This window comes from Filicampus tigris, chromosome 13 (genome assembly GCF_054856515.1).
Source record: "Filicampus tigris isolate MCC_2025a chromosome 13, RoL_Ftig_1.0, whole genome shotgun sequence".
NCBI lineage: Eukaryota > Metazoa > Chordata > Actinopteri > Syngnathiformes > Syngnathidae > Filicampus > Filicampus tigris.
The window spans coordinates 5,377,043-5,402,991 of NC_141229.1; the positions used below are offsets into that span (position 1 = coordinate 5,377,043).

The window sequence follows — 25,949 nt, forward strand, 5'->3', positions numbered from 1 at the left end:
GAAAAAAAAAAAGATTTACAGGAACGAAGTTTTGCGATTAGCTGGCGGACCAGTTGAAGGTGTACCCCGCCTCTCGCTCAAAGTCGTGTGAGGACAAGTTGTGCAGAGAATGGAACGACGCAGTTGCATTTGTGTTAATTCAGAGGAAAAAAACACGACATTTTATGTGGAAAAAAATCTGAGTAGATGCAATACACACTGAATGCTGGGTTGTTTTCCTAACCCACTCGCATGGGTTACTTTAACCCAAGGTTGGGTTATTATTTGGACCCAGCAGAGTGGGTTGAGGATTTGATTTAATTTTAACCACAGCTACTGATAACCTGGTAACCCATTTCTTTGTAGATTTAACTCATCCGAATGGGTCGTTTTTGCCCCTTTTTGGATCAAAATCTTAACCCAACGTGCTGGGTCAAATCCTCAAACCCACTCGGTCCCTGTTGGACCAAGTGCTGGGTTAGCTTTTCTAATTTGGGTTACTTTGACCCAGCAGTTTTAAATGTTTATACATGCCCCCCCCCCCCCCCAAAAAAATCTTATGAAGTCATCAAGATTTTATTTTAGATAAAGTTGTAATATACATAAATTGTAATATTGTCAAAAATAAAGTTGCAGTTTTACAAGAACAATTTGGGATTTTTTTTTAGCAGAATAAAATTGGAATTTTACATGAGAAAAAGGAAGTTTCAGAGGAAAAGATTGTGCTTTTTGAGAATTACGTCAATTTAAGACGAATTAAAGTAATTTACAAGTTGTAATTTTCCAAGGAATCTCTGGGAATTTGAGGAGAGTAAAGTGGAAATTTGGGGGGAATTTTTTTCCCTCATGCATTCAGAAGAATTCTAATGAAAAAATAATATGGCAGTATAATTATTTATGAGAGTAAAGTCACAAACAACACGTTAATATAATACACTGTATAAAGTTGTATTTTCTAGATTTTTCCTTATTTGGGGGAAAATAAAGTTGAAAAGTAGTTATAGATATGGTTTTTAAGAATTATTATCGCTTGTTGAGCGGTGGGAAGTCGCATTTCTTTTCAAGCAAAGTATCGAAATTTACGAGAATTGTTTCCCGATATAGTTGTTATTATTATTTGAAATCAGTGTAGTTACAGAGTGGAGCTCGGCGGTAAAGTGCGGGGCTCAACCCCAGCGCCATCCGACTGAAGGTGCTAAGGAGACGGCTACCCTTCGCCTTGCCACCCGCTGATGCTCACGGAGGATCCGTGTCGTCTTTTTTTCTTCCTTTCTCTCTCCCTGCACCTTTGTGTCGTGCGATCGACTCTTGCCGTCTGTTTTTCACACCCACCCCTCACACATACACACACGCGCGCGCACACACACACGCACGCACACCCTCCACGTCCCCCCTCCTCCTGCGTTTAGCATCTGAAAGGAGCCCTGAGTGAGAATCGATGGCGCAGAGGCCCGCTTGACAGGACAATAAAGCACAAAGAAGGGGTGAGTCTTCTCCTTTTTGTCCTTTTTTCCCTCCCCATCTCCACTCGCTTCTTCATCAGAAGACGACGAGCGTGCGTGCGTGCGCGTCTCGCTGCTGCGTGGGGGCCGCGACGCTTCCACGCGCCGCATCTTTTGTCAGCATCACTCCCTTTTCTCACATCATCACAACATCACCATCACGCCCCCCCCCCCCAACCAAACACCAAGAAAAAAAAGATCAAATTAAATCCTGATAACATCCTAATCATTATTATCTTAAGATGAGGGGTCGTTTGGAAAGATGGTTGCGTGATGTCCTAATGCGGTTGTCGGTGAGGTAAACAACCCCCCCCTCCCCATTTTTGTTTTTTTTAATGAGGGGGTACACTGAACTATATTCTATTTCCAGAGCCTCCGCAGCAGACATGCTCCAGCAGGCGCCGTCTCCCCGCAGCCGTCACATCCTCGTCGGCCAGGAGTGCCCCTCCTCCTCCTCCTCCTCCTTCACCTCCTCTTCCATCAGCCACCGACTCCTTCAGACGACCGAGCCCGGCCGACACTCCCCATGAGGCGGCCACCAGCACTCGCACCGACCGCTCTGTATGGAGCCTCTCGCTCGTGAAGTAGGTGCAATCATGCAAGAGGAATCCTAGACCCTTGAGCGGGGGCGGTGACTTTAATACTACAAATGAAATGAGTAACATTGTTAATGAGTTTAACTTTTAGCCGTGATTGGCGATGACGTCACTGGTTGACATTTTTATCAGGTTTAATCATATGTCAATTTGTATTTTAAATTTGAGACAATAGTGAATCGGAATTTGTTTGGGGTTGGATTTCTTTTTTTTTTTTTTTTTTTTTTTTTTTTTTTTAACAATGTTGATTTCAGAAATGGGTAACCGAACACTCTCTAAGTAGCCCCTTGATCAATTAAAAATATATATATGTGGTTTACAGGAAACCGTGGGGTAAATGGGGAAAAATCCTAGAAAAACACTAAATATTAAAAAATACTGTGAGAAAAAAATAAATCGGCGAATGTGAAAATTCACAGGTGCCTAACTGCTATAATATTCATCGACTCTAGATTCAAGTTGTAATATCACCATTTATCGTTAGATGGCAGACATGGCAGTTGGCTTACACCGAGTCTTATACAGCATGTCCTGTACAACAAACATGAGTAGACCGAAGAATTTTTGGTGCATTTGGAATGATATGCAGGACAAACATATAGGCTACCTCAATAATATTAAAATTTTGAGTGAGTGGATGGTTGTCGAAAAAAATGCACAAAATGACTTCTTGCACTGAATGTTGATATGCTGTTCAGCAGTTTTGTGCCATCTTTGAATGGTAAATTTTCTGCTAGAGAGCCTTATGCTCTCTATTCAAAAATTTTGAAAGTACATAATCTAAAAAATATATTCAAACATTGACGTTTTAGTTTTTTTAAAACATTGAATTTCAATTAATTGGAAATTGGAACATTTTCATAAATCAACTTTTTTTAAAATATAATTGGAAAAAAAAGTACATTTAAAATAGAACATTAACACAATTAAAAAATATTTCAAACACACGTTTTACTGACCTATTTTTTGGTTTCCTTTTAATCATTAATTTAAAGTCACAGACAATTATAACATTTTAATTATGAAAACAAATTTATTTTAAGTTTAATTAAAACATTTTTTTAATACATATTTTTTTGAATTAAACAAGTTGATTTCTAGTTGAATGTTAAATTTTTTTTAACAAAGTTTTTAAAAAGTTTAACAAACCTGTTGTTAATTTTTTCTAATATGTGACATTTTTCTCTCACAGTGGACATGGAGGATGAAGACGGGACTTGTCTTCTTGATGTTTTGTGGTGAGTTTCTGTCCAATAATGGGTCAGAAAAAATAAAATAAAATTAAAGGGATTTATTTGTCAATAATGTAATTTTGTGTGATGAAAAAGACAATATTACTTAAGAAAAATTTGTAATCTTACATGAGAAAAGGAATAATTTACAAGAATAAATCATAAAATCGTGATTAAAGGAGAATCATTTTGGTGTAAAAAGAAAAAAGTAATTTACGATACTGAAGTCATGCTATTAAAATATATAAGTGTGTTAGTGTGTCGGTAGAATGTATAAAGTCTTAAATTCTCCAGGAAAACAACTGAAATTTGGGGAGGATTAAGTTGTATCATTTTATGAGATAACTGAATTTTCCTTGAACAAGTTGCAATTTCAGAAGAGTAAAAAAAACGTACTTTAAGGGAATGAAGTCATAAAACTCTATTACAAGGATGAAGCTGGAAATTTGAAAGGTGTGGAATATTTTAAGGGAATACATTTGTAGTTTCACAAGAACAAAAATGAGTCATTTACAAGAATCAAGCGATAGTAGTACAATTATCAAGTTGTAATTTTACGTGGAAAAATATGGGATTTCGAGGGGAAATAAAGGTGTGGTTTGAAATTTGAGAAATGCTGCAGTTATGGTTGAAGAAAAGTGGATTTTGATGCTAATGCTATTCGTTAGCCCATCTATGGGGTTTTGCATTGTTTTTTAGCATTAAGCTAAACTGATTTCTTGATTCGTGGTTGATTTCTATTTGCCAAACTTTAGCTTGTTGTGAAGTGAGTCAAGTTGGACTCACTGCCACCATACAGTGCTCTTTAAATTAATGCTCACAAGTCAAAGCAGCCCCTCCCCCCCCCCAAAAAAAAAAAAACGTCTGAATTATAGCTCATATCTTGAAAAAGCCAAGGGTTGGACCACTTGGATCTCAAGGCACCAACGTAAGTTGAATTTGTGATGGCAAACGGCAAAGATGTGACATTGCCAATGAAAAGTGAGTATTTCTCAGCTGGAATTATAACTCCTTTGCGTTTTAGTGACCCCCAAGCCCTGAATGACTTCCTTCATGGGACAGCTGAGGTGACTAAACGAAACAAAAACAAAAAAAAAGATTTTTTTTCTAGTTGATTGCTTCCATTTTGGCTCTAAAATGTTTCCTCTTTTCCACCCCCAGCTACAGACCGAAGACCTGCTCATTAGCGCCGCCTCTGGGGAGACGTCCCTCTTCGCAGACGCCCCGGTGAGCGTCGGCCGACGGGAAACCCAATTAAGTCACTTTGGCTTGGCACTAGCCAGTGATGGGAAGTAACACATTTTTAAACAATCAAATCTCTACCTGAGATGGTCCAATTTGTTGTATTTGTGACATTGAATTTATCTATGGTTTAAAAAAAAAAAAGAAAAAGCCACCACTGCCTTAAAGCGGAAGTCAACCCAAACATATTTTTTTTCAAGAATATGTTGCCAGCAGGCCCACTAGTTGAAACAGGGCATTCTGATAAATATTGCGTTTGTGGAATAAGTGTTAATCCACTCGTTTTTAGCCATCACTGGGGGCGGCCATTTTGTTTTCTGTCGACTGAAAATGACATCACAACTGCTCACAACGACCAATCGCGGCTGACCTGTTTTCTGAATCCGAGCCGTGATCGGTCATTGTGAGCAGTTGTGATGTCATTTTCGGTCGACAGAAGACAAAATGGCCGCCCATCGTCCGCTTTAAGTACAGTTCGGCGTGTGAGTACTTGTCCGTGCGGCCTTCAGAGTCCCGTCTCGCTGCTGGGGGATGACGGAGGCTCTCCGAGTACGCCACCGCCCGGCTGCGTGGATCTCTCCTTCCTGGAGGAGGCCCTCCTCTCGTCACCAGAGTGCGCGGATGAACCCGGGCAGGGGGAGGTGCCGCAGGTCGAGCCCCCGGTTGGGCCCGGATGCCTGTCGAAGGAGGAGGTGAGAATCAGAATCTTTGTCAGTATGCAACATACTCTACAAGCAAATATAATGAAGACCAAAAAAATTAAATAAAATGAGGGGATATTTTATAAGTAGTTAGCACGTCCCTCTCACAGTACAGAGTTTGTGTGTTCTCCCCGTGCCTGCGTGGGTTTTCTCCGGGTATTGCGGTTTCCTCCCACATTCCAAAATCATGCGTGGTAGGTTAATGGAACACTCTAAATTGTCCGGGATAGGCTCCAGCATGCCCGCGACCCTTGTGAGGATAAGCGGCTCGGATAATGGATGGACGGACGGATGGATAGACATTCGCAATTTCTTGAAATTCAGTGTGAATGCTGAATAAAAAAATATGCTTATGGAATGATATTAAACAATGTGGAATGGGAATGAATGGGATTTTTTTTTTGGGTGGGCAGGTAAAAATCGTTACCAAGGTGAATTAAATGTGTTGAATGTTTTGGATTTCGAATGGGAATGATGATGTGAATCTGTTTTGTTGACTGTGTCATTGGGAAGGATTGGGCGATTTCTTTATGGGAATTTTAGTGGTGAAAATGTTGAATTTTTGGTCAATGGGAATTTTTGGCAGCTTGAACGTTGTTTACAAGGTAAATTGAATGAGCTGAATGTTTTGAATTTCAAATAAGAACAATGTGAATTTGTTATGTTGAAACGTCCCGTTGTGACTGAATGAGGAATTTTGGATTGAAGATGTTTTTGGGAAAACGAAACATTTTCGGAACGATAAAAATAATAGCCTGCAAGCCGTGAATTTTTCGAGTATGTTGAAATTGGAATGATGTCAATCGGATGAATTATGGCATGAGGATTAACCGGTGTTGGTTTTCCAGGTGGCGGCGAGGAAGGAGGAAGAGGAAGAGGAAGTGGCTTGCTGCGACATCCTGCAGCAGAGCCTGAAGGAGGCCGACATCACGGAACAGACCGTGGCCCAAACGGGCGACTTGCTTTGCCCGCCCGTCCTAACGTCGCCCGCGGTGCCATTTGTAGCAAAGCCCGGCGCGACGGCCTTGCCCAGAGACACTCAGGCAGCCGTGGAGCCGCCGCAGCCCTCCCTTCTGGCCGTGGGGCCGGGGTGCCCCTCTCTAAAACCTGCCCCTCCTCCTCAGCTGATGGGGCTCCTACCTGGGAACGTTTTCCCCGCTCCCTCGCCAGAGACTTCTTTGCTTCAGGGCTCAGGTATGATCCTCCATAAACCCGTAAGCGCCCGGCCTCTCGTTGCCCCGGCCCCGGGGATCGTCCTGCAGCGCGCCCCTCACCCCATCCAACCCAAGATGCCCATCAGCATCCAACCAAGACTGGTCCAGATTAGCCCCAAGCCACTAGGACAAAAACCCGCTCCGGCTCTCACGCTGGTTCCCGGAACTGCCTCGCCAAATATTCTCCTTTCCCAGAAGCCTTCCACTCCGGCGCCGGCGGCCGCCGAGCCGCTCCCCAAACCCGTCAGCCTGCAGCTGCTCAACCAGGGAGGCTCCTTCATGCTCCAGCCTCAGGGACTCTTTCAAGGTCAGAACCAGTTCCTTCTCCCGGGTCAATCCCAGGTTACCATCGCCCAGCCCACCGCCGGACCCCTACTGACCGCCGCCCCGGCAGGCCCCCAGGGGACTCCCTTCGGTGGGCAGATCGTGGATGGCTCCCAGATCCTAACCGTGCCCCAGAGACAGCTCAACTTCAGCCCCGTGTTCGCCACCACGGGGCAGCTGGCCCTGGGCCAGGCCGCCATCTTCTCCCCTACCGTCTTCCAGATGCCGGCGCAACTCGCCGGAAGCTATGTGAACAGCGGGCAGGGGCAGAGGGCCGCGCTGGTGCACGGACCGGCTTTGGGAAACCACATCACCTTGATCAACGGCTCCGGGATGCTGCCTTCAGACCTGGCCTCCATATCCATCGTCAACACCCCCTCGGTGGTGCAGGGACTGCCTTTCGCGACTCAGCCCACGCAGGCGGCCGTGACCGACGCCCAGCTGCGCCTCCAGACGGCCTCGGTGGTGCTTCTACCCGAGAGAGGTAACCCCGAGGAGAGGAGCGGCTCGGAGGAAAGGTGCCACCAACAGGTGATGTGATGTACACAATCCGTACTGGAGGTTTACAAGTCTGTGAACTATTCCTAAATTCTGTAGCAATTTAGTCAGGTTGGAATTTGTCAAACTGTTTTTGGAGTTGAACAAAAAAAATTCAACAACTTATTAGTAATTGTGTGAAAAATGAAAATTAACGTTGTAAGTTGTAAAAAAAAAAAAAAAAAAAAAAAAAAAAAATAGTAATTTATGGTGAATAAAAGTAATTCACAGTTGGTGATAAAGTTGGAATATTATATGAATACAGCTGCAATTGTAGTTTTTATATGAAAACAAATGTCGTACGTTTCAATAAATTGTAGTTTCAGGACAGTAAAATTCATTTACAAATAATCGGGGGATTATGTTGTGAAAAAATACGTCATATTACTCAAAAAATAAAATTTGTAAAAAGGCCATAATTTTAGGTTAACTTTTTTTGTTGTTTTACAAAAAAAATCGGGTACTTTTTGGTAAACAAATAAATAATATTGGTCTAAAAAACTTAAAAGGGTGAAATCATAATCTAAATCAAATGAGAGCAATTTATACAAGTTGTAATTTTACAAAAAAAAAAAAAAAATTGGAATTTGGGGGGAATTAAATTGGAATTCTATGTGCCAAAAACGCAATTGTAGTAAAAAATTAAAAAATTAAAAAAAACTTTATTTAAAAAAAGACAAATTAGTAAAAAAAACGTCACTAGAAAAAAAATAGCGTAATTCAGGAGAATTAACATTTCGGAATTTTAACAGAATAAAGTATCAAGTTTAGGTGAGAACATTTTACGACAAAATATTTTTACGCTAATTTGTAATTTATAAGAATGAAATCACAATTTTGCAAAAAACACCAAAACAAAACAAAACATTTGTACTTTTACAAGAAAAAAAGTAACAAGAATGAAGCCATCATATTACAAGCTGTAATTTTCCACCGTGCAGCACTTGGGTCAGGTGATCCAGCAGCAGGTGTCGGTGCAGCCCGTTGCCCCCTCGCCACCCATGGCGACCGTCCTGCAGCCCCCACCGGAACCGCCTCCGGCCCCTGACGTGGCCCAAGTGGTGGAGGATGTGGCCCAGTCCCTTAGTCGGAACCAAGACTTTATGCAACAGCTAAAACAGGTCAGAGCTTTAGTAGTCAAACTCCATAGTTTCGTTTTGAATATTTAAGGAAAATAAAAGTCATTTATAATTTGTAATTAGTCTCATTGGAAAACTTTCAATTTTACGAGAATAAATTTTAGGAGAAAAGTTTGACGAGCATTAAATTGTAATATTACAAGTAAGTACAAAAGACAAGCCATAATTTTGAGGGGAAAAAAGAAGTTTAAAAGTATGGTTTTGTCTGAAAATATATATAATGATTTAAATAATGTATCATTAAATATACATTGACAAGAAAGAAGTCATTTTACCAGAAGAATTTCTGAATTCCAGGCTAATAAAGAGGCATTTTACCGTTTTTTTTTATGGGAGCTGCTTCAACTTAGATTTTTTGAAAACACTTATGCAGTTTGTCAACTAATGATTGTTTATACCGCAGCAAGCACTTGGCTCTCCGGTCACATCTGATCTGTTGGTTGGCGTGGCACCGGTGGTACCGGTGGACTTTCTTACCCCACCGGTGGACAACGAGCAAGAAAGCCAACCAGCAACCACCATGTCGGACCCGTGTCCGGATGCCTCGCCGCTCCTTTCCGACTCAGAGGACACGTCCCTGCTGGGCTCGTCCCCTTCCCTCCAGGACTCGGCCACGTTCCCCGATCCAAACCCCCTACCTGGACTAGAGGGCTCTTCCCCGCGGCAGCAAGTCCAGTACCATGTTCCCCATCAGTTCCAGAACTCGCAGGCTTTGTTCGTCCACAGCGGGGGGACGCTTTCCTCGCCCTCCCAGGCCCTGTCCTCTGAGCCTCCATCGGCCCCCAGCATCCCAGTGCCTCAACAGCAGCCGGACCCCTCAGATGGAGGGGGGGTGGACGCCCCCGTCCAACTGCACACACAAAACAGTGAGTTTCGCTTCACAACATATCCATCCATTTTCTGTAGCACTTATCCTCATTAGGGTCATGGGTCAAAACATTCTCTAGGGACGTCAACCCAAACATATTTTTTTCAAGAATATGTTCCCAGCAAGCCCACGAGTTGAAACACGGCATTCTGATTAATTTTGAGTTTGTGGAATATAAGTCAAGCAGCAAAATGCACTTGTTTTTAGCTATCTCTGGGGGCGGCCATTTTGTCACTTGTGTCGACTGAAAATGACGTCACAACTGCTCACAGCGACCAATCACGGCTGATATGTTTTCTGAATCTGAGCAGTGATTGGTCGTTGTGAGCAGTTGTGATGTCATTTTCAGTCGACTCAAGTGACAAAATGGCCGCCCTCGGAGATCGCTAAAAACGAATGGATTAACACTTATTCCACAAACGCCATATTTATCCAAATTTCAACTAGTGGGCCTGCTGGGAACTTATTCTTGAGAAAAAATTCTTTGGGTTGACTTCCGCTTTAAGTTATACAACCGCACATCTACATTAAAGTCAACATTACAGTTGCTAGTTAGACATCATTCCAATTCATAACAGGTGGTTAGGGTAGAAGGAAGATCGCCGGAGCCGCTAGCGGACTTTCAATCGCGTTATTGAGCAAAGGATAACAACACACATTCTTAGCCGGCTTGCCGACGGCCTCAACTCACGCCGGTCACTCAACACGCAACGGTTTAGCCAGTTAACAGCCAGCAAACTACCGTACATTGTCACTGGCAAACAACCGCTAGCTCACCATGCTCCCCCTCTTCAAGTCAATTGTATTCATACAACGCCACTTCACAAAAGTTCTCTCAAGGCAATTTTGCACAGGTTAAGAGCCTCTTCATACAATAAACAAAACCAGCTGAACCCCACAGACGTAACCGAAGCACGCAAAAACTGAAGCCTGAAAATACATCGACAACGTTGATACAATACATTCTACAACAAATTCATTTGTACGTAAATGAAAACAACACCGTCTCTCTCGAAAAGCACCGACAGCTGCCTTGGTCGTCGAGAGCAACATACTGACTCCCGACATCCGGTCGCCCTTACCCAGCACCGAAGAGCACCACGGAGGCGGACTCCCAGCTCCGAGGGAGAGTGGCCCCGCGTTAGGAAACCAGCAGGTTGGGGGGAAAATGGAAACTGCGTGACATTTGAAAATTGCTCCCGTAATCATCTTTTTGTCATTGGCGCGACACAGCTGGCAGGCGTGGAGCTGCAGCCGGAGGAAACCCTAACACCAGCAACCCGACATCACAGGTGGGGTAGTCCAAATAGACCATTTGTGCCATTACATCACACATATTGTACTTCTGGGTGGCAATCAAAGTGATGATAGTTAATGAAAACTAAATAGAATGCTGTCACTACAACTAAAATTGAAAAAAAAAAAAAATTAGAGACTAACTGAAAGTACGTCTTATTAAACCTAAACTTACTTAAGAAAAACTGACTATAATTATAGCGAGCATCGTTTTCATCTTTGACAATGTTACGTGTTCATTTCGGTATTGCTGTACATCCATAGCAACAGAAGAAGGACAATTGTAGTTTACTTTATTTTGCAATACTTTGTGACTTTTTTTGGTCTTGCACTCAACAAAAATTATATACTAAAATAATAATAATAATAATAATAATAATAATAATAATAATAATAAAAACTAATGAAAATTAAACTAAAAAGAACTTTAAACAAAAACGTATAACCAACAAACTTGCTCTAAAAACTAATTAAAGGAAAAAATAAAATAATGAATAAAAAAAAATGTTTAAAGTCAAAACGAAATAAAAACTACTATGAAAAATCGAAAACTATCTACAGCATTGCTGGCAGCCTACCAAATGTTTTGATTGTCGAAGCGAGACGGACGTGATTTACATTTCAGCAGCTGAGTTAAGAAAAAATTGTTGTGGTGGAACTTCAGACATATCTTACCGTGATCATTGACAAACTGGCTAATTAATGGACTTCTGTTACTCGCATTAATGGCACAGACAGGCTTATGAAAAGATCGAAACTCTCTAATCGCCTGCGATCCTGTGACAAAAAAAACGTCTTGACTATCTGTTCCTCAGGTTCCAGCAGCTGCTTTGCTCGGACCACCTGACGGTCCAACACCCACGCACCGGCCCGGCCTTCTGCACCCTGACGGATGCTGCCCGCCGCCTGTTGCCGTACCACGTCTGTGCCGGGCACCCGCCCTCGCGGGAAGATTTAGCTTTAGGTCGGGTGACATCACCATTGTGCACGTTGACACATCAAGATTCGCTAAATAACTCAACTGATTGCATTTTGTATTCTGAAAAGGCAATTTTTCGCCCTTTAATTTGTTTTACAAAAAAAAACAATTCCCACAAAGTCCCTTAACATATGCTGTGCATAAAAATCAATTTGTTCCAGTAACTTCTAATTTCAAATTGAATGATACGAAAAATGTAATACAGTATGATAAGCTGATAGTGATAATACATTTACAGTAGGGATGTCACTATATCCAAATGTCACGATATGATGTAACGATATGAACCTCGCGATACGATAATTAGCACGATATTGTGGAGAGATTGGCGCACGATACTGTAAAAAACTGAAGATATTGTTAAAAAAAAAAAAAAAAAAGCTCATATTTAAAAAAGTAAATAAAACTGTTTTTGTACATAATTACAGCATTCACAAAGAAATAGGCTTGGCCAGTCCTGCATCAAATTAAACCGCACTAATAAACTAACCACCACTTGGGCTTTTGAACAGATTTGCTGCTATTAATATCGTCACATGACGATGACGATATATTTTAATATCGCAATATCGCGATATCACGATATTGCCGATATTGTGACGTCCCTAATTTACAGTTTGCATTTTTCGCAGTCCCTTTGAACAAAGTCTGACAAAAAAGATAAATCTCTGCAATCATCCACATTTTTAGGCTGGGTAGATATGTTACATGCCTTTACATTGTTGCTAGAGCGGTAGCGTTCGTCCGTATCCCCCCCCACGAACAGCGCCTCTGAATGTCACTGTGATACGTTTCCTCGTGCAGTGGACCAGGAGTTCGACACGGTGTCTGGGTTCCTGCTGAAGCGCACCAAGGACATGGTGAACAAATACAGGCAGCTACTGGTCCGGGAAACATGGGTAAACAAACAGAAACGACGTGACAGTTTGTTAGTGTGTGCCCTGGTGAAAAAAAAAACAAACTGCGTGAACCGTTTCCCGCAGCAGGAGAGTCCGTCCGCCGAGATGGTGATGCTGGAGCGTCTCTTCCTGCAGGCGGAGCGCTTTTCCTTGGGAGAGGACAGGCGGCGGGCACACAGAGACCCAGGTTAGCGCTGCGCAAACATAAATATTGTGACAAGGGGCAAATATTTTGCAGTCAATTACAGCTTGACGTCTGGAGCTGCATTTTCTCGAAAAAAGAAACGCATGCTCAATCGGATTCGGGTCAGGTGATCGACTTGGCCACTGCGCTTAATTGCCTGAAAAAAAAAAACCCTGCTTTCGCGATATGCTTTGGGGTATTGTCCACCCGCATTGCGGCGCGGCGTCCTGACTTCTGAAGCAACGTCGGTTTCGCGGCTGCCTCCTGGCAGAGTGAGCCGTAGTGTTTTTCGCACTTTAGCGTCTATAGCATTTAGTGTTGGTAAAGACCTCAAATTGTCATTTCAGAGTCTTTCCTGATGTCCTTGACCTCATCGGCATCTTCCTCGCAGCCGTCGGCGACCTCGCAGCCTTCACCAGCATCCCAGGCCCCCGTCCCGGCCTGGACCAGACTGTCAAACCGCCCGCCTGGACTGAAGACATACCGTTCAAGCTCGCGCGGGGCTCTCAGACTCACCATTAAGCAGGAGTGCGGCCCTCGCAAGGTGGTGCACAGTTCCATCGGCGACTCGGGGCTCAAGCGGGACCGCGCGGGGCGGCTGTCCAACGGCGGCGGCGGCGCCAACGGAGCGTCGCGGCATTCTCGCCGCGATGACAGGATCCCCAACGGAGCCGAATCCAAAAGGAAAAATCTTGTTGCGGCGCCAACCCCAGCGGACACCCCCAGGGCGAAATGCCTCAGGCTGGACGCACCGCCGCTGCCCCTTAGCCCGCCGCCGGGCTCTCTGCAGGAAGACAGCATGCTCAGCGAACATCTGCAGAGCGCCATCGACAGCATCCTGGAGCTGCAGCGCCTGCAGGGACAGTCGGCGGGCCCCCTCACCAGGGCCCCGGACCAGCCCGTCACCAGCACCTTAGGGGGGTCACCTGTGAGGCTCCGCTAGGACATAGGAACCAGCTGAGCCAACCAAAAGCTTGACTTTTGTCTGTTGCTAGGAAGATTGCAATCCATGTACCATTCATTTTTCCATGTTTAATTGGCAATTAAAACTTTTTTTTTTTTTTTAAACTCGTTTCATAGTTTGATTTCGGCCTGATCAAAAATACAAAGTGGAAAATATAGCTTTTGCTTTTGATATTTTAATTTAATAATTTGCATATTTTAATTTCAATTAAAATTTAATATTTTCATTTAATAATAAAATATTTTAATGTTTACCTGACCAGGAAGTTTGGAAAGATATATTATCTTGCTCACAGCCACAATCAGTCAGGGCCACTATCCATCAAATCAAGAACAAATGCCAAGTTATTGTGACCGCGGTTCGGAATTCGCAGATATTTTTGGGAGCCCATTCTTTGTTATTCACCATTTTTGTGCTCTCGCACCTGGTGGCATTTTTTTGTGTGTGTTAGGTAGGTTGGGGGAAAAACTCAAATACAACAAGCCGAATCACTTTCGGAGTTTTTGATTTTGATTGCCAATTGAAAATGGAAGGTATTGATTTTGATTGCTTGTTTGGAAAAGGATGAGGAAATATGACAAAGAAAAAGCACTATCGATAGTTCCTTAGGTGTTAGATACTACATTTCGGTGTAACTTTGTGCTGGAAAAAAAAAAAAAAAAAAAAAAGTATTTGAATAGGAGCTCTATGGTTTCCGTAGTTTTTTTTTTTTTTTTTCTTCAAAGAATTCTTTCCCAGCAGTGCCAAGCTTCCAGGGTATTTATTTTGATAACGTGTGCCAATTTTTCAAGTCAAACTAACTCCAAAGAACTCGTTACCCCCCCACACAAACACACCAGCAACTTTGGGGTCCTTTCGGGAAAGACCCGGACCACTCCTAGACGTGTCGTAGCTCAAGCTGTGAAAAACAAAGTTCCCGGTCTTCTGTCCTAGAGAGAGAGAGAGAGAGAGAGACGAGAACAATGTTGGAAGTTTTTGTAAAGCAATAATGTCTCCGGAATGAAGGAGAAGGCAGAGGAACAAGAGGATCTCACATGTTGTTGGATGATGTCGCTTCAGTTTTGTTGTTCTGCAGAAATGTTGACGTGAACTTGGACACATGGACTTGCATGAAAATTGGAAAACATAACCCGGGAATTATCATAGACTCGGACCAAAAGGACTTTGCACTTGCACGGGAGTCCGATCAAATGATGTGACATCTCAGAGGCGCCCGGACGGAAAAACCTTCAGGACTCCCTTCGAGACTTCATCCGAAAGACTTTGGATTTACTAGCGACCTCGTGAACCATTTGGGACTTTGGTTAGGTTCCGTGGTCCAAGTGACAAGACAGAACTTAAATGAGGCTCTGACCAAAAGATTTGAGACCCGCATAGAACTTGCATGAGCTCAAATGTTGTGGGAGCCGATAGAAACGTGAACTGAACTATTCGCGACTTGTTTAAGACCAGAACCGAATCACTTCTTGATGCCGCTTCGCTTGAGGCTAAATGATGTGGAACTTGCATGAAACAACCAAGTCACTTGGGGATGATAGAGTTGGACCACAGGACTTGGTACTTGCACGCGAGTCTAATCAAATAATGTAGGCTCTGTGTGGTACTTCCACTTTTTTTTTTTTAAGTCCTCTGAGACTTGATCCCAATGACTTTGGACTTGCTAGCAACTTTTTCGGAATCACTCGGGACTTTGCTCGTGACTCTGGGCCCCAAAAGTTACCAAGTGACACCAAGACACTTGGAACAAAGGTTTTGGGACTTTCATGGGATCAAATAAATGTGGATTCCGTGCTGGAAAAATAATCTAATAATAATAATCTAAAATAATCTACCGAATTTACAACTTGCTTAAGACCAGGACCAAACCAACTCACTAAGGACTGTTTAATTTCAGACTTGGACTAAATGATGTGGAAATTTTATGAAACTTCCAACTAATTTGGGAAGAGTTGAACTAAAAAGTTTGAGACTGACATTTTTTTTTTTTTTTTTTAAAAGACTTGAACCATATTTCAGGCAAGTTTCACATCATTTCTTGGATCTTGTGGTCGACTTGAACTCCTGAGTTCCTGAAGACTCGTCTCTGTGCGAGACTTGAACGAAACCCTTCAAGATTCTCCAGGACTTGGATCAAATGACTCACACGAGACTTGATTTGAAATGACTTCAGACTTGCAAGTGACTGGAAATTTCTCTGGACTTTGGTTGAGACTCAGACTCAGACCTTTGCTTGGAGACGTGGACCAAGTTTCATGCAAGCTTTACGTGGATTCGTTTTTCATTTGTAGACTTGAACCAAGTGACTCTTGAGTTTCTAGAGCCTTCTCTCTGCGCAACTTGGACTAAACTATTAATGACTTTAAGATCAGGAAACAAAATCACTCCATGCTTTTGCTGGTCACTTGGGAGCTTTTGTTAACGCGACAATCTTTTAATCCATCTGTAAAATTTCCCCCAAATTTGTGATTTATTGGCAGAAAAAGTGACGGCGAAACTTTAAAAAAAAAAAAAAAAAAAAGAAAAGAAAAAAAAGTGACTTATTCAATACCACATGAGACTCATTTCTGTGTGAGACTTGGACTAAACCCTTCAGGACTCCCTGTGACTTCCCACGTTCACTTTTTGAATGGTGGTAGTAAGAATATGCAGTACTTTATAGCATGCAAAACATCAGGCAGAAACGTCATCCAGGGTTTCTACCGGAGGTTTTTCGTTGGAATGCAGTTTAAAAAAAAAAAAAAAAAAAAAAAAAAAAAAGAAGAAAGATGTCAGAGTGACTTTTCACTCCTTGCCACTGCCACTTTTGTAAAAACAAAATGGCGGCAGTTGAATGGAAGCCCTTTCAGAACGAACCGCCTCGTGTGCCATTGTTGCAGTTGTCCGTCGTGTCCCGACACTGACCGTTTAGAAACGATCCGTCCGGTCCTCTTTGGGAAATAGTTCCAGGGACTGATTGTTCTCATGCCAAAATCTAGAGGCCTTAACCCAGCATAGCTTGGATTGTAAACAACGATAAATGTGATCGCCTCAAGCGATTGATACCATTTTCCTTTTTTTTTTACTGCTTTTACAGACTATTTATGAAAACTGTGATTTTGTACGAAAGAATTAAAACAAAGTGAATGTGGCATCTTTTCTTTCAATTTCAATACAAACTTTATTAACAGTGTTTCATTCACATTTACAAAGATAACCACTTTCTGTCGCTTCCGAGGGTCGTCTTCATCGCGCTAAACGAGCTAGTGGTGCGTTTGGGGAATATCGGGACTGGGAGGCCCACTAAAACATGGCCCCCGGAAGGCGTCCCGCACATGGGAAGGGAGGCATTTTACGCACGAGCTAGCTGTTAGCGTCGTTCCCCCACCTCTCCGCTAGCAGCTCAAAATCTCATCTTGAAATAAATAAATTAAAAAAGGGGAACAAGAAAAAAAACAAGATGATTTTTTTTTTTTTTTTTTAAAAGAGCGCAACATGATCTATTGACTGAAATGGACAATAGAGGGGTTTAAAGATTTAGCATTGCTGTTGCTACTGCTAATGTGAGCGCTTGACGAAAAAATTCACCCTGAATAAATTAAAGGGATGCAAAAAGCTCACATTTTAAAAGAGTGGAACTTCATCTATTGACTGAAAAGGACAATAGTCAGGAAAATAAGCGGGTGGGAGCGACGACAAATATTAAGCATGCAGCATAAGTGTCACCCCCCCCCTTTCCCCTCAATCACAAACACACTGGTCAAAATTTCGTCTCGTAAAAGTTGAAAGGGAACAAAAAAAGGAGACATTTTTTTTAAGAGTGCAACATGATCTATTGACTGAAAGGACAATAGTCGAGGGAAGCGGGTGGGGGGCACACAAAACAGCATCGGCCCCACCCCAATCCACTACGAGAGCTGGTCAAAATCTCATCAAATAAATTAAAGGGGATCCAAAAAGATGAAATTTCAAAGAGCACAAATGAATCTATTGACTGAAAAGGACAATAGTCAGGTGGAAAAAAAAAAGCAGGCCGGAGCAACAAGAAACGTAAGCGTTGAAGCATTAGCGTTGCTCCTCGTCACTGCGAAAGCTGGTCAAAATTTCATCTTCAAAATAAATTAGAGGGGATCAAAAAAGATGACATTTTTAAAGAGCACAACTTCTAGTGAGCGAGACTCACGATAGACAGCAGAAAAAAAGTGGGCGAGAGCGACAAGAAACATTAAGGATGACCCTCGTTAGCATTAGCTGCTAAGCTGCAATGTGTAAAGCACACGAGCAGGCTTTTAAAAAAATAATCTTTGTAAATTTCACAAATTCATCGTGATCTCTGTAGCTTTTTTTGTGTGTGTGTGTGTGTGTGTGTCTTTAAAAAGTGAAATGGTACCACGGCGTGGTGACTGGCAGGCGGCGGGGCCACCGCCATTCAGTTGACTTTGATGGGCAGGTCGTCTTCGTACTTGCGGAGCAGCTTGAGGTGGTTGTGCTGCACGCACCAGAGCGGCGGAAGGTGTTTGGGGCGCATGGAGGTCAGAAAGTGCTGCCTCCAGCGCCGCTCCAGTTCCATCAGGCCGCGCGGGCCTCGCTCGGCGAAGGCGCGCACCACCTTCAGGCCGTGAGGCACAAATGCCTCATTTGAAATTCTGCGGAGAGACAGTCACACACCTTTGCTTTCTTGAAAACCCAACGCCATGTTGAAATGTTCCAAAATGAACATTTAAACTTTAAAATGTGGATTGGACCCTTAACCCTAGCTTGAAATTAAAATTTTTGTTCAAAATCTTGAATTGAAGCCCTATCCCCGGTTTTAAACCCTAATTGGAATCTAAAATAGGCTTAAAAGGGAAGTCAACGCAAACATTTTTTTTTTTCAAGAATATGTTCTATGCAAGCCCACAAGTTGAAAGAGGGCATTCTGATAAATATTGCGTTTGTGGAATAAGTGTTAATCCACTCGTTTTTAGCCATCTGTGGGGGCGGCCATTTTGTCTTCTGTCGACTGAAAATGACATCACGACTGCTCACAACGACCAATCACGGCTCACCTGTTTCCTGAATCTGAGCCGTGATTGGTTGTTGTGAGCAGTTGTGATGTCATTTTCAGTCGACGGAAAACAAAATGGCCGCCCCCAGAGATGGTTACAAAGGAGTGCATTTTGCTGCTGAACTTATATTCCACAAATGCAAAATTAATCAGAATGACGCGTTTCAACTAGTGGTTCTGCTGGGAACATATTCTTGAAAAAAATATGTTTGGGTTGACTTCCGCTTTAAGGCTTGGAACCCTAATTTGAATCCTTTACCAAGTCTTGAAACACCCAGACTTGATAACCTTGTCTTGAAATAATAACTCAAACCCTATCCCAGGTTTGAAAACATAATTTAAAACCATAATCATGTCTTGAAATCCAAACCATAGCTTGAAACCCTAACCAAGGTTTGAGACACTCACCGCAACAGAACCCAAATGAATATACAGCGAATGAAAGCGTGTGCAGTCTCCCACCTGGTCTCCAAGGCGGCGGCCTGCCGAAGCTCGCCCTCTGTCAGCTCTCGCTCCTCACACACGCCCAGGAAGTTCCTGATGAGCTCCCGCAGCTCATTCCGCCGCCACTCGGGCAGCCCCCCGCTGGCGTTGAGGAGGGCCCGGGCCGCCGAGCGCACCCGGCGCCGCTCGGGGTCCTCCATGGGCCGAACGCCTTCTTCGCAGCCTTGCGGGGCGGCGAAGTCGTCGGCCAGGTGCTGCTTGAGGGAGGAGTCGTGCACGTTGGAGGCGGCGTGGCAGCTGGTGCACAGCAGTAGGATATCGTGAGAGTTGTGATCCTTCATCTCGTTGGGGAAGTGCCGCCGGTACTCGTGAGGGACGATGTTCTTCCTGGAGGGCGGCGGCAGACGGCACCGCTTTAGTCATCGCGCCGATGCCGCGTCGTGCTTTCAAAAGTCACGCTAGCTCAACGTCACTGAACATCGAGAAAAGCGCAGCCTATTTTTAAACTCAAACACAGGCTTGAAACACCAATTGTAAACCGTAACACTGGTTCAAAACACTAACTCTGTCTTAAAGCCCTATTTTAAACCCAAGCACTGTCTTAAAACCCCAACTTAAAAAAAGCCACTTGAAACCCAAACTCTGGCTTGAAACCCTAGTTTTAAACCTTACACTGGCTTGAAACCCAGAACAGTCACTTGAAACCTTATTTTTTTCTAAACCCAAATGCTAACTGGAAATTGCCATTTTAAACCCCAATACTTGATATTAAACTTGAAAGCTTATTTGTAAACTCCAATCACTGACTTGAAACAGTCACTCACACCCAACTGTCTTGAAACCCTATTTGTAAACCTAACTCTGGCTTCGAGCCCTATTTTAAACCCTAGCACTGTCTTAAAACCCCAACTTAAAAAAAGTCACTTGAAACCCAAACTGGCTTTAAACCCTAGTTTTAAACCTTACACTGAAACCCAGAACAGTCACTTGAAACCTTATTTTTTTCCAAACCCAAATGCTAACTGGAAAAATTGCCATTTTAAACCCCAATACTTGATATTAAACTTGAAAGCTTATTTGTAAACTCCAATCATTGACTTGAAACAGTCACTCACACCCAACTCTGTCTCGAAACCCTATTTTTAAACCTAACTCTGGCTTCTAGTCCCCTTCAAAACTCTTCGGGAATCATTTTTGGGTTGAAAACATTCAAGGTAAAAAAAAAAAAAAAAAATCAGACCTGATGTAGGAATCTGCTCTCCCGCAGACCACGCAGAGGTTCTCCTTGGCCGTGAGGTAGTAGTCCTGATCGTTGTCCGGACGTCCCGACGGCTCAAACAGAAGCCGCACCACAAACGGGTCCTCACTCTGGAGCACTGGAGCACAAGCGACACATTCACCTGGCTTGACCTGGGAGTATTCTTTCATTTCTTTGGAATTTGTTCCGTGCTCCTTTGTAACCATTTGTAATATCCATCCCTTTAATTTGACATGAATTTTCTTTCTGTGGCCACACTCAGGGAGGTTTGGCTACGGTCGCGGAGATTTTAAATTTCGGAATAATTATGTGCTCAACTGTCACAGGAACATAAAGTGTTCGAAGATGATCTTCTAGCCTCTAACTTTATCATGTTTGTATTTTTTTTTTTTTCTAATGACCTGAGACAACTCTCTCCTTAGCTTCCCCTGGTCCAAGTTTAATGAAGTACACGCCATGCCACCAAACAGACACAGTGACTACGACCTTTAAAAGAGGTCCACAAGCGTGTCACATAGCAACATTTGCTATCAACACAACAAGGCGGGTGAAGCGCATCTGGTGATAAACTTCACACCTTTGTCCTGGACTTTCCGGGATCCCTCTTACCGTCTCCGATACCACCGCAGAAGTGAAAAATAACTGGGTCGCTGGATTCTATGTTGGTTGCGTTTACAGTCGAAAAAAAAAAAAGCCTGCTGCCCCCAACCTCCCAAAAGTTTGCAGTTTCATATTTTCATTTGCAATTATTGAACTGTACATAGAACAGCGGCGTGGTAAAAAGACAAATCGGACCTCCTATTCCTTTGTCCAGGTACCATTTGGCTTTCTTCTTGTCGCACGTGCAAAGTGGCTGACCATCGGGGGCGTGCAGGTAGCAGTTGTCATACAGCGGGGACTTCCTGCGACACAACAGGAAGCGTTTTAGTTCACTCGGATAGACCTCTTCATAAAGTTTAGAAACAAAAGACACCGGGGTAACTTCGTATGACAAGATAGGTGGCGACGAGCTCTTTTAGCGGCCTGTGGCTAAAGCCAAACTGTGCCAGGGTTTTTACTCCCCGGACATTCGTTTACCATCCGTGTTTAAGCCATCGAGCCCATTTTTTTGCCTTGTTCGGATGGCACGTAAACGTTTGTCATAGACAGCTTGAGCGTTTGGCCAACCAGATGTATGTGTGACGCCATGGTGAAAAAGCTGTATTGACAATACGCAAGAGCCAAAACTCCAGCCCACCTTGCAGAGTAGCCCACGCCCAGAGGCTTCCTTTTGTTGTTCTTCCTGGGGTCCGGGACTCGCTGATCTCCGTACGCTGGGCTCTCGGGGCTCGAGGACGTGCCCTTCAGGGGCCTGCGCATTCGCCTCGTCCTCTCTGCGCCGCCGTCGTCGTCGCCAATGCGCTCGTCCGCCCCCCGCCCCCTGAAGGGCACGTCCACCAACCCCTGGCAGTGGGTCGCCAACGCGGTGTAGGAAAACCCGTTGGCGGAAGTGGACTGGGCTTCAGGGCGGAGGCCGAGCAGGTGGAAGAAGAGGGCGACGGACACTTGGGCGTCCCTGGCAGCGTACGTCGTCTAAAAAAAAAAAAACAAAAAAAAAACAATCATATGTTTAGTATAAATTAGTAAAAAAATTTTTTTACAAATTACCGGTATATATCAGAACTATTTTTAAAATATTTATACAGTGCTTTTTTTTTTAATTCACTAGTATGTACATGATCTAATAAGCACTAACACTGACTAAAGTTCCTAATTTGAAACCGAACAACAGGCGTAAAAAAAACGAATAGAAAATACTAAACATGGCTTGAAACCCTACTTCAAAACCCACATGAAGCCCCGTGCTCGAAACCCTACCAATGACTTGCAACATTAACCTTTTATTTTGTTTTATTTGTTTTCCCTAAGAAACCGAAAAGCAAACTTACTAGGCATCATTTTTCTCAGCATATTTAACGATAACTCAGTTTATAATAACGACAACAATAATAACCCAAAAATAAAATGTGTATATCACCTAAAAAGGTAGATAAATGAACAAATTATAAAACATGCACTCTGCTGTCTATTAAAAAAAAAAATCATTACAATGCAAAAATTACTGTACCTGCAGCCACCTATCAGGCGTTTTTATTTATTTCATTAAATTAAATATGTATATACACAGTTATGTAGCAGGTGGGCCAAAGTACACGTACTTATTTAACTCATTCACTGCCATTGACCTATTTGTCTTTTCATAGTCCAGCCATTCAATCCCAGGAATTTATTTATATTTTTTTCTAATTTCTCAAACAGTGGAGGTCAAAATGAGTGTGAAAGAACCTGCTCCGGCGTCAGCTTGTCTGCCTCCCAGTCGCTACAGCGCAGTTCCAGCGACTTATCCAGCGAGACGTTCAACACGTCGGCGGCCAGCGACTTCAGGCCAAGGCCGTTACTCACCGGCACCTGTCTGGGGGGAAAGAAAAAAAAAAAAGCCGCAAATGCAAATGCTTGAGCGGAAAAAGAGAAACTACAACAAACGGCGCGGAACTCACTTTTGTCTAAGAGCGAGGTGGCGCAGGTCCACCGCGGATGTCAGCGACAGCCCGAAGTCGCGCGTCAGCCGCTTGCCGTCATCGTGGCAACCGACGCCCACCTTCAGGATGTGCGGGTCGCGCAGGACCTCCACCAGGTCCGGTGGAAGCTGCGCGCCGTTGAACGCCAGAAGCCGTACCAGCACGCAACGCCCTGAAGAGGACGCCAACTGGAGCAGGGAGACCACCTGTGCACGGCCATTCACTGATACCTGTGCAAAAAAATGGAAATTATGGCGAAAATGTCCTTTGATTGTGTCTTTGGCAATTAATTTCATACATGAGACTTTGATTTGAAATATATTCATTTAATTTCGGTATTACAGCGCGGCTGTTAGCTGGCAGAGGAAGGTGGAACAGTTGTCCGGGAGTTGTGGTCCTTTTAATGTGTGTCACCTAGAAGCAACATCATCTGGTGGCAGCTAATATATGATTTGATGACACTTTAAACTACAGAAGCATATATATATATATATATATATATATATATATATATATATATATATATATATATATTAGGGGTGCAACTAATGATTATTTTAATAACCTAAAGTATGTACTTGTATGTGTACAGTACAGTATTTTATAATGTACAGTATTTTAAGAATCCAGACGTTCCATCCCGGGTATGTATTTTTTTTTTTACTACATTCTTTCACAACGTAGGTAAAGGAGAGGTCTGAAAATGGCGCACACTGAATGACTTTGTCCATTAGTAAATAAATTGGTTTAAAAAAAAAAAAAAAAATGTATCCTGTATTAAAAAACAGGACATTTCAAATTGGCAGGGCAGAAAGTGCACAAACATTAATGAGGATTCAGTTACTGTTTTGATCCGTAATATGTTAGAAAATTGGAGGAAATGTTAAGTGAAAGCAGATGTTCGCAAATGTTTTATCTTGCTTCAACACAAAGATAAGTCTGCTTTCCTGGAGTACTCGCGAAATCTGAGAGTTGATTAATTAATTGACAACTATTTATTCCGCTAGCCCTGGGCTGATCTGATCTTTACCCATTCGCAGTCGAGTCCCAGTACCGGGACTGCCGCCAGGTCCTTCTGCATCGGTGGCCACAGCTGCTGCCATTCCTCCTGGGAGCTCACCGTCACCGGAATCACAGCCAGGAGCTTCTCGGAGGACGGGATGCACACAGGAGGGGCCTCCTGGGTCTTCTCGCACTCTTCTGTCTTAATCTCCCCATTTGGGTGGCCCCGTTCGGTTTCTGCGGCAACAGGAAGCGGCGTTTCCCTCTGGATGGAAGGTGGCCGCTTCTTTTTGGTGCTGAACGCTCGCCACACCAGAAGACCGCCAAAGGTGGCGCCCAGGAGCGTCGTGATGATGGCAACGAGTGGCCCTTGGTGAACCATCACCAGGCGAGTGAGAACTTCAAAACACAAAATGGCTTCCTTGAACATCAGATCTATTTCTATGAAAAGTTTAATCAAGTAAAAGTGACTTTTTAATGGTGTACAATAATCCCACAAATAGGCACGGTTAGCTATTCACAAATTCACCTGTTTGCGTGGGGTTTTTTTTTTGGCTTTCTGAAACCTATGGCAGCCATGTTCAGTAAATGGCTGAATGTGCATTAGCGACTGTTTTCAGGCAATTCAAGGACAAGTCAATTTCGGGCAAGTGCTGGCTGTGTCCTACACTTGACAACAATCTCCCATATTCATAATACAAAAGCTGAATTACTATTGACTTTACTGAATATAAATTCACACAGTACCAGTCCCTTGTCAGTGGACTTTCAGCTGGATGCGCTTTGCGAATATGGAGCCACACTGCATCTCTCTGCAAACACAATGGGGATAAAATTTTAAAAGATTCTAGGAAGTTACATGCTGTAAATTAAGAAAAAACACATTTCCAAATTCAAAAACTATTAATCCTCCGAACATGTGAAAAAGAATGATAGATGATGCTAACAGTGTGTGATATGCGCTAAAGTCAGCAGCAGAAAATATCTCAACTTCCACGTGCACTAGTAAGAAAAAGTGCGTGAACCCGTTGGAATGATCTGGAATTCTGCATAAATTCTCAACCTGTGATCGGATCTTGATTCAAATCACAAGAGAAAAAACACTATGTGCTTAAATACCACACAAACATTGACATGTGTTCACGCTTCTACTGGACAGTCCAATCCCTAGGCTAATAACCTAGATAACCTAGTCCAAGAGCTATAAATCCAATCAATGTGACGAAATAGAAAGTGTTCGTTAAAGCTGGCCTGCTCAAGAAACTTAAGCATTGTTGCCGCCTGATTGCAAGAGTACAGCACACACTGCAATGACCTCCAATCTAGTCGCCCAATTGACCGAAATGCTGAAGGTGAAGGTACTTTCACTCTTGACTTCCATTAGCTTTTGGAGAAGTCGGTAGCCTAGTTTGTCCAACCTGGTCCTGCACTGTGAATGTCTACACGGTGTGCCATGTGTGGATTAAGCATACATTTTCTTCCGTTTTTCCCCCTTCTTGCAATTATGATTACATACAGGGATACTGTACAGCACAGTTCTAAGAGTATGAATCAAGTTATATTTAACACAATTACTATTTGGGTTTGTTTTGGCCACCACACTCACTTCAACCTAATGGGTGTATTCCTTTGGCTCGTTGTCAAATACACTTCAGAAAACAAACGATATACTGTCCTGAGTTTTGCACCCCTCTGAATAATATCACATTTACTTAACGTGAAAAAAAACAATACGTTCATAATAGTCGAGCGATGTCAGCCGCGAGCTAAGCAGCTGGCTTCCTCGAACGCAGGGACTCGGTGTCACAGCAAACTAACACAAAGCGTAATTTATAAACCAAGCAATCTTACCTCGGTGCGTTCTGTTAAATAAGACGTCACCTGCTCCGAACACACGTACATTTATCTTTTTAATTTTTTTTAAAGGAACTTGTCGGTTAGCTTCCGGGTGCTGTTTATATCGGCGCCAGTAGTGCTGTACCATGGCCCCGGGGTCTGATTGGCGCCA

At 43.2% G+C, this 25,949-nt stretch overlaps 2 protein-coding genes and 1 long non-coding RNA gene across 6 annotated transcripts; 1 reads left to right on the forward strand and 2 right to left on the reverse strand.

Moving 5' to 3' along the window:
- Positions 1-1,132: 1,132 nt before the first annotated feature.
- On the forward strand, positions 1,133-16,784 carry LOC147137314 (BRD4-interacting chromatin-remodeling complex-associated protein). 3 transcript variants are annotated; one of them, XM_086048674.1, is made up of 15 exons: positions 1,133-1,463; positions 1,852-2,065; positions 3,270-3,315; positions 4,334-4,376; positions 4,471-4,536; positions 5,061-5,243; positions 6,101-7,321; positions 8,269-8,448; positions 8,870-9,332; positions 10,354-10,490; positions 10,568-10,626; positions 11,446-11,594; positions 12,414-12,508; positions 12,593-12,695; positions 13,040-16,784. In XM_086048674.1, coding segments are annotated over exons 2-15 (3,342 nt in total). In that variant the 5' UTR covers positions 1,133-1,463; positions 1,852-2,064; the 3' UTR covers positions 13,636-16,784. The 3 variants fall into 3 exon arrangements, with proteins under 3 accessions (XP_085904800.1, XP_085904797.1, XP_085904798.1); XM_086048671.1 differs by having other exon boundaries at positions 3,270-4,376; XM_086048672.1 differs by having other exon boundaries at positions 3,270-4,376; positions 12,596-12,695.
- On the reverse strand, positions 4,997-10,750 carry LOC147137315 (uncharacterized). The gene is made up of 3 exons (XR_015089227.1): positions 10,417-10,750; positions 9,105-9,316; positions 4,997-5,228 (listed from the first exon to the last, which is right to left on the reverse strand). It is a non-coding gene; the product is annotated as an uncharacterized LOC147137315 (long non-coding RNA).
- Positions 16,785-17,986: 1,202 nt separating the features above from the next.
- Positions 17,987-25,915, reverse strand: exd2 (exonuclease 3'-5' domain containing 2). 2 transcript variants are annotated; one of them, XM_086048680.1, is made up of 10 exons: positions 25,793-25,915; positions 24,689-24,753; positions 23,970-24,340; positions 22,919-23,169; positions 22,707-22,833; positions 21,619-21,953; positions 21,177-21,283; positions 20,364-20,499; positions 19,142-19,510; positions 17,987-18,278 (listed from the first exon to the last, which is right to left on the reverse strand). In XM_086048680.1, exons 3-10 carry the CDS (start codon positions 24,321-24,323, stop codon positions 18,062-18,064), a joined length of 1,896 nt encoding a protein of 631 aa, XP_085904806.1. In that variant the 5' UTR covers positions 24,324-24,340; positions 24,689-24,753; positions 25,793-25,915; the 3' UTR covers positions 17,987-18,061. The 2 variants fall into 2 exon arrangements, with proteins under 2 accessions (XP_085904806.1, XP_085904807.1); XM_086048681.1 differs by lacking the exon at positions 25,793-25,915 and adding an exon at positions 25,548-25,726.
- Positions 25,916-25,949: the final 34 nt, after the last annotated feature.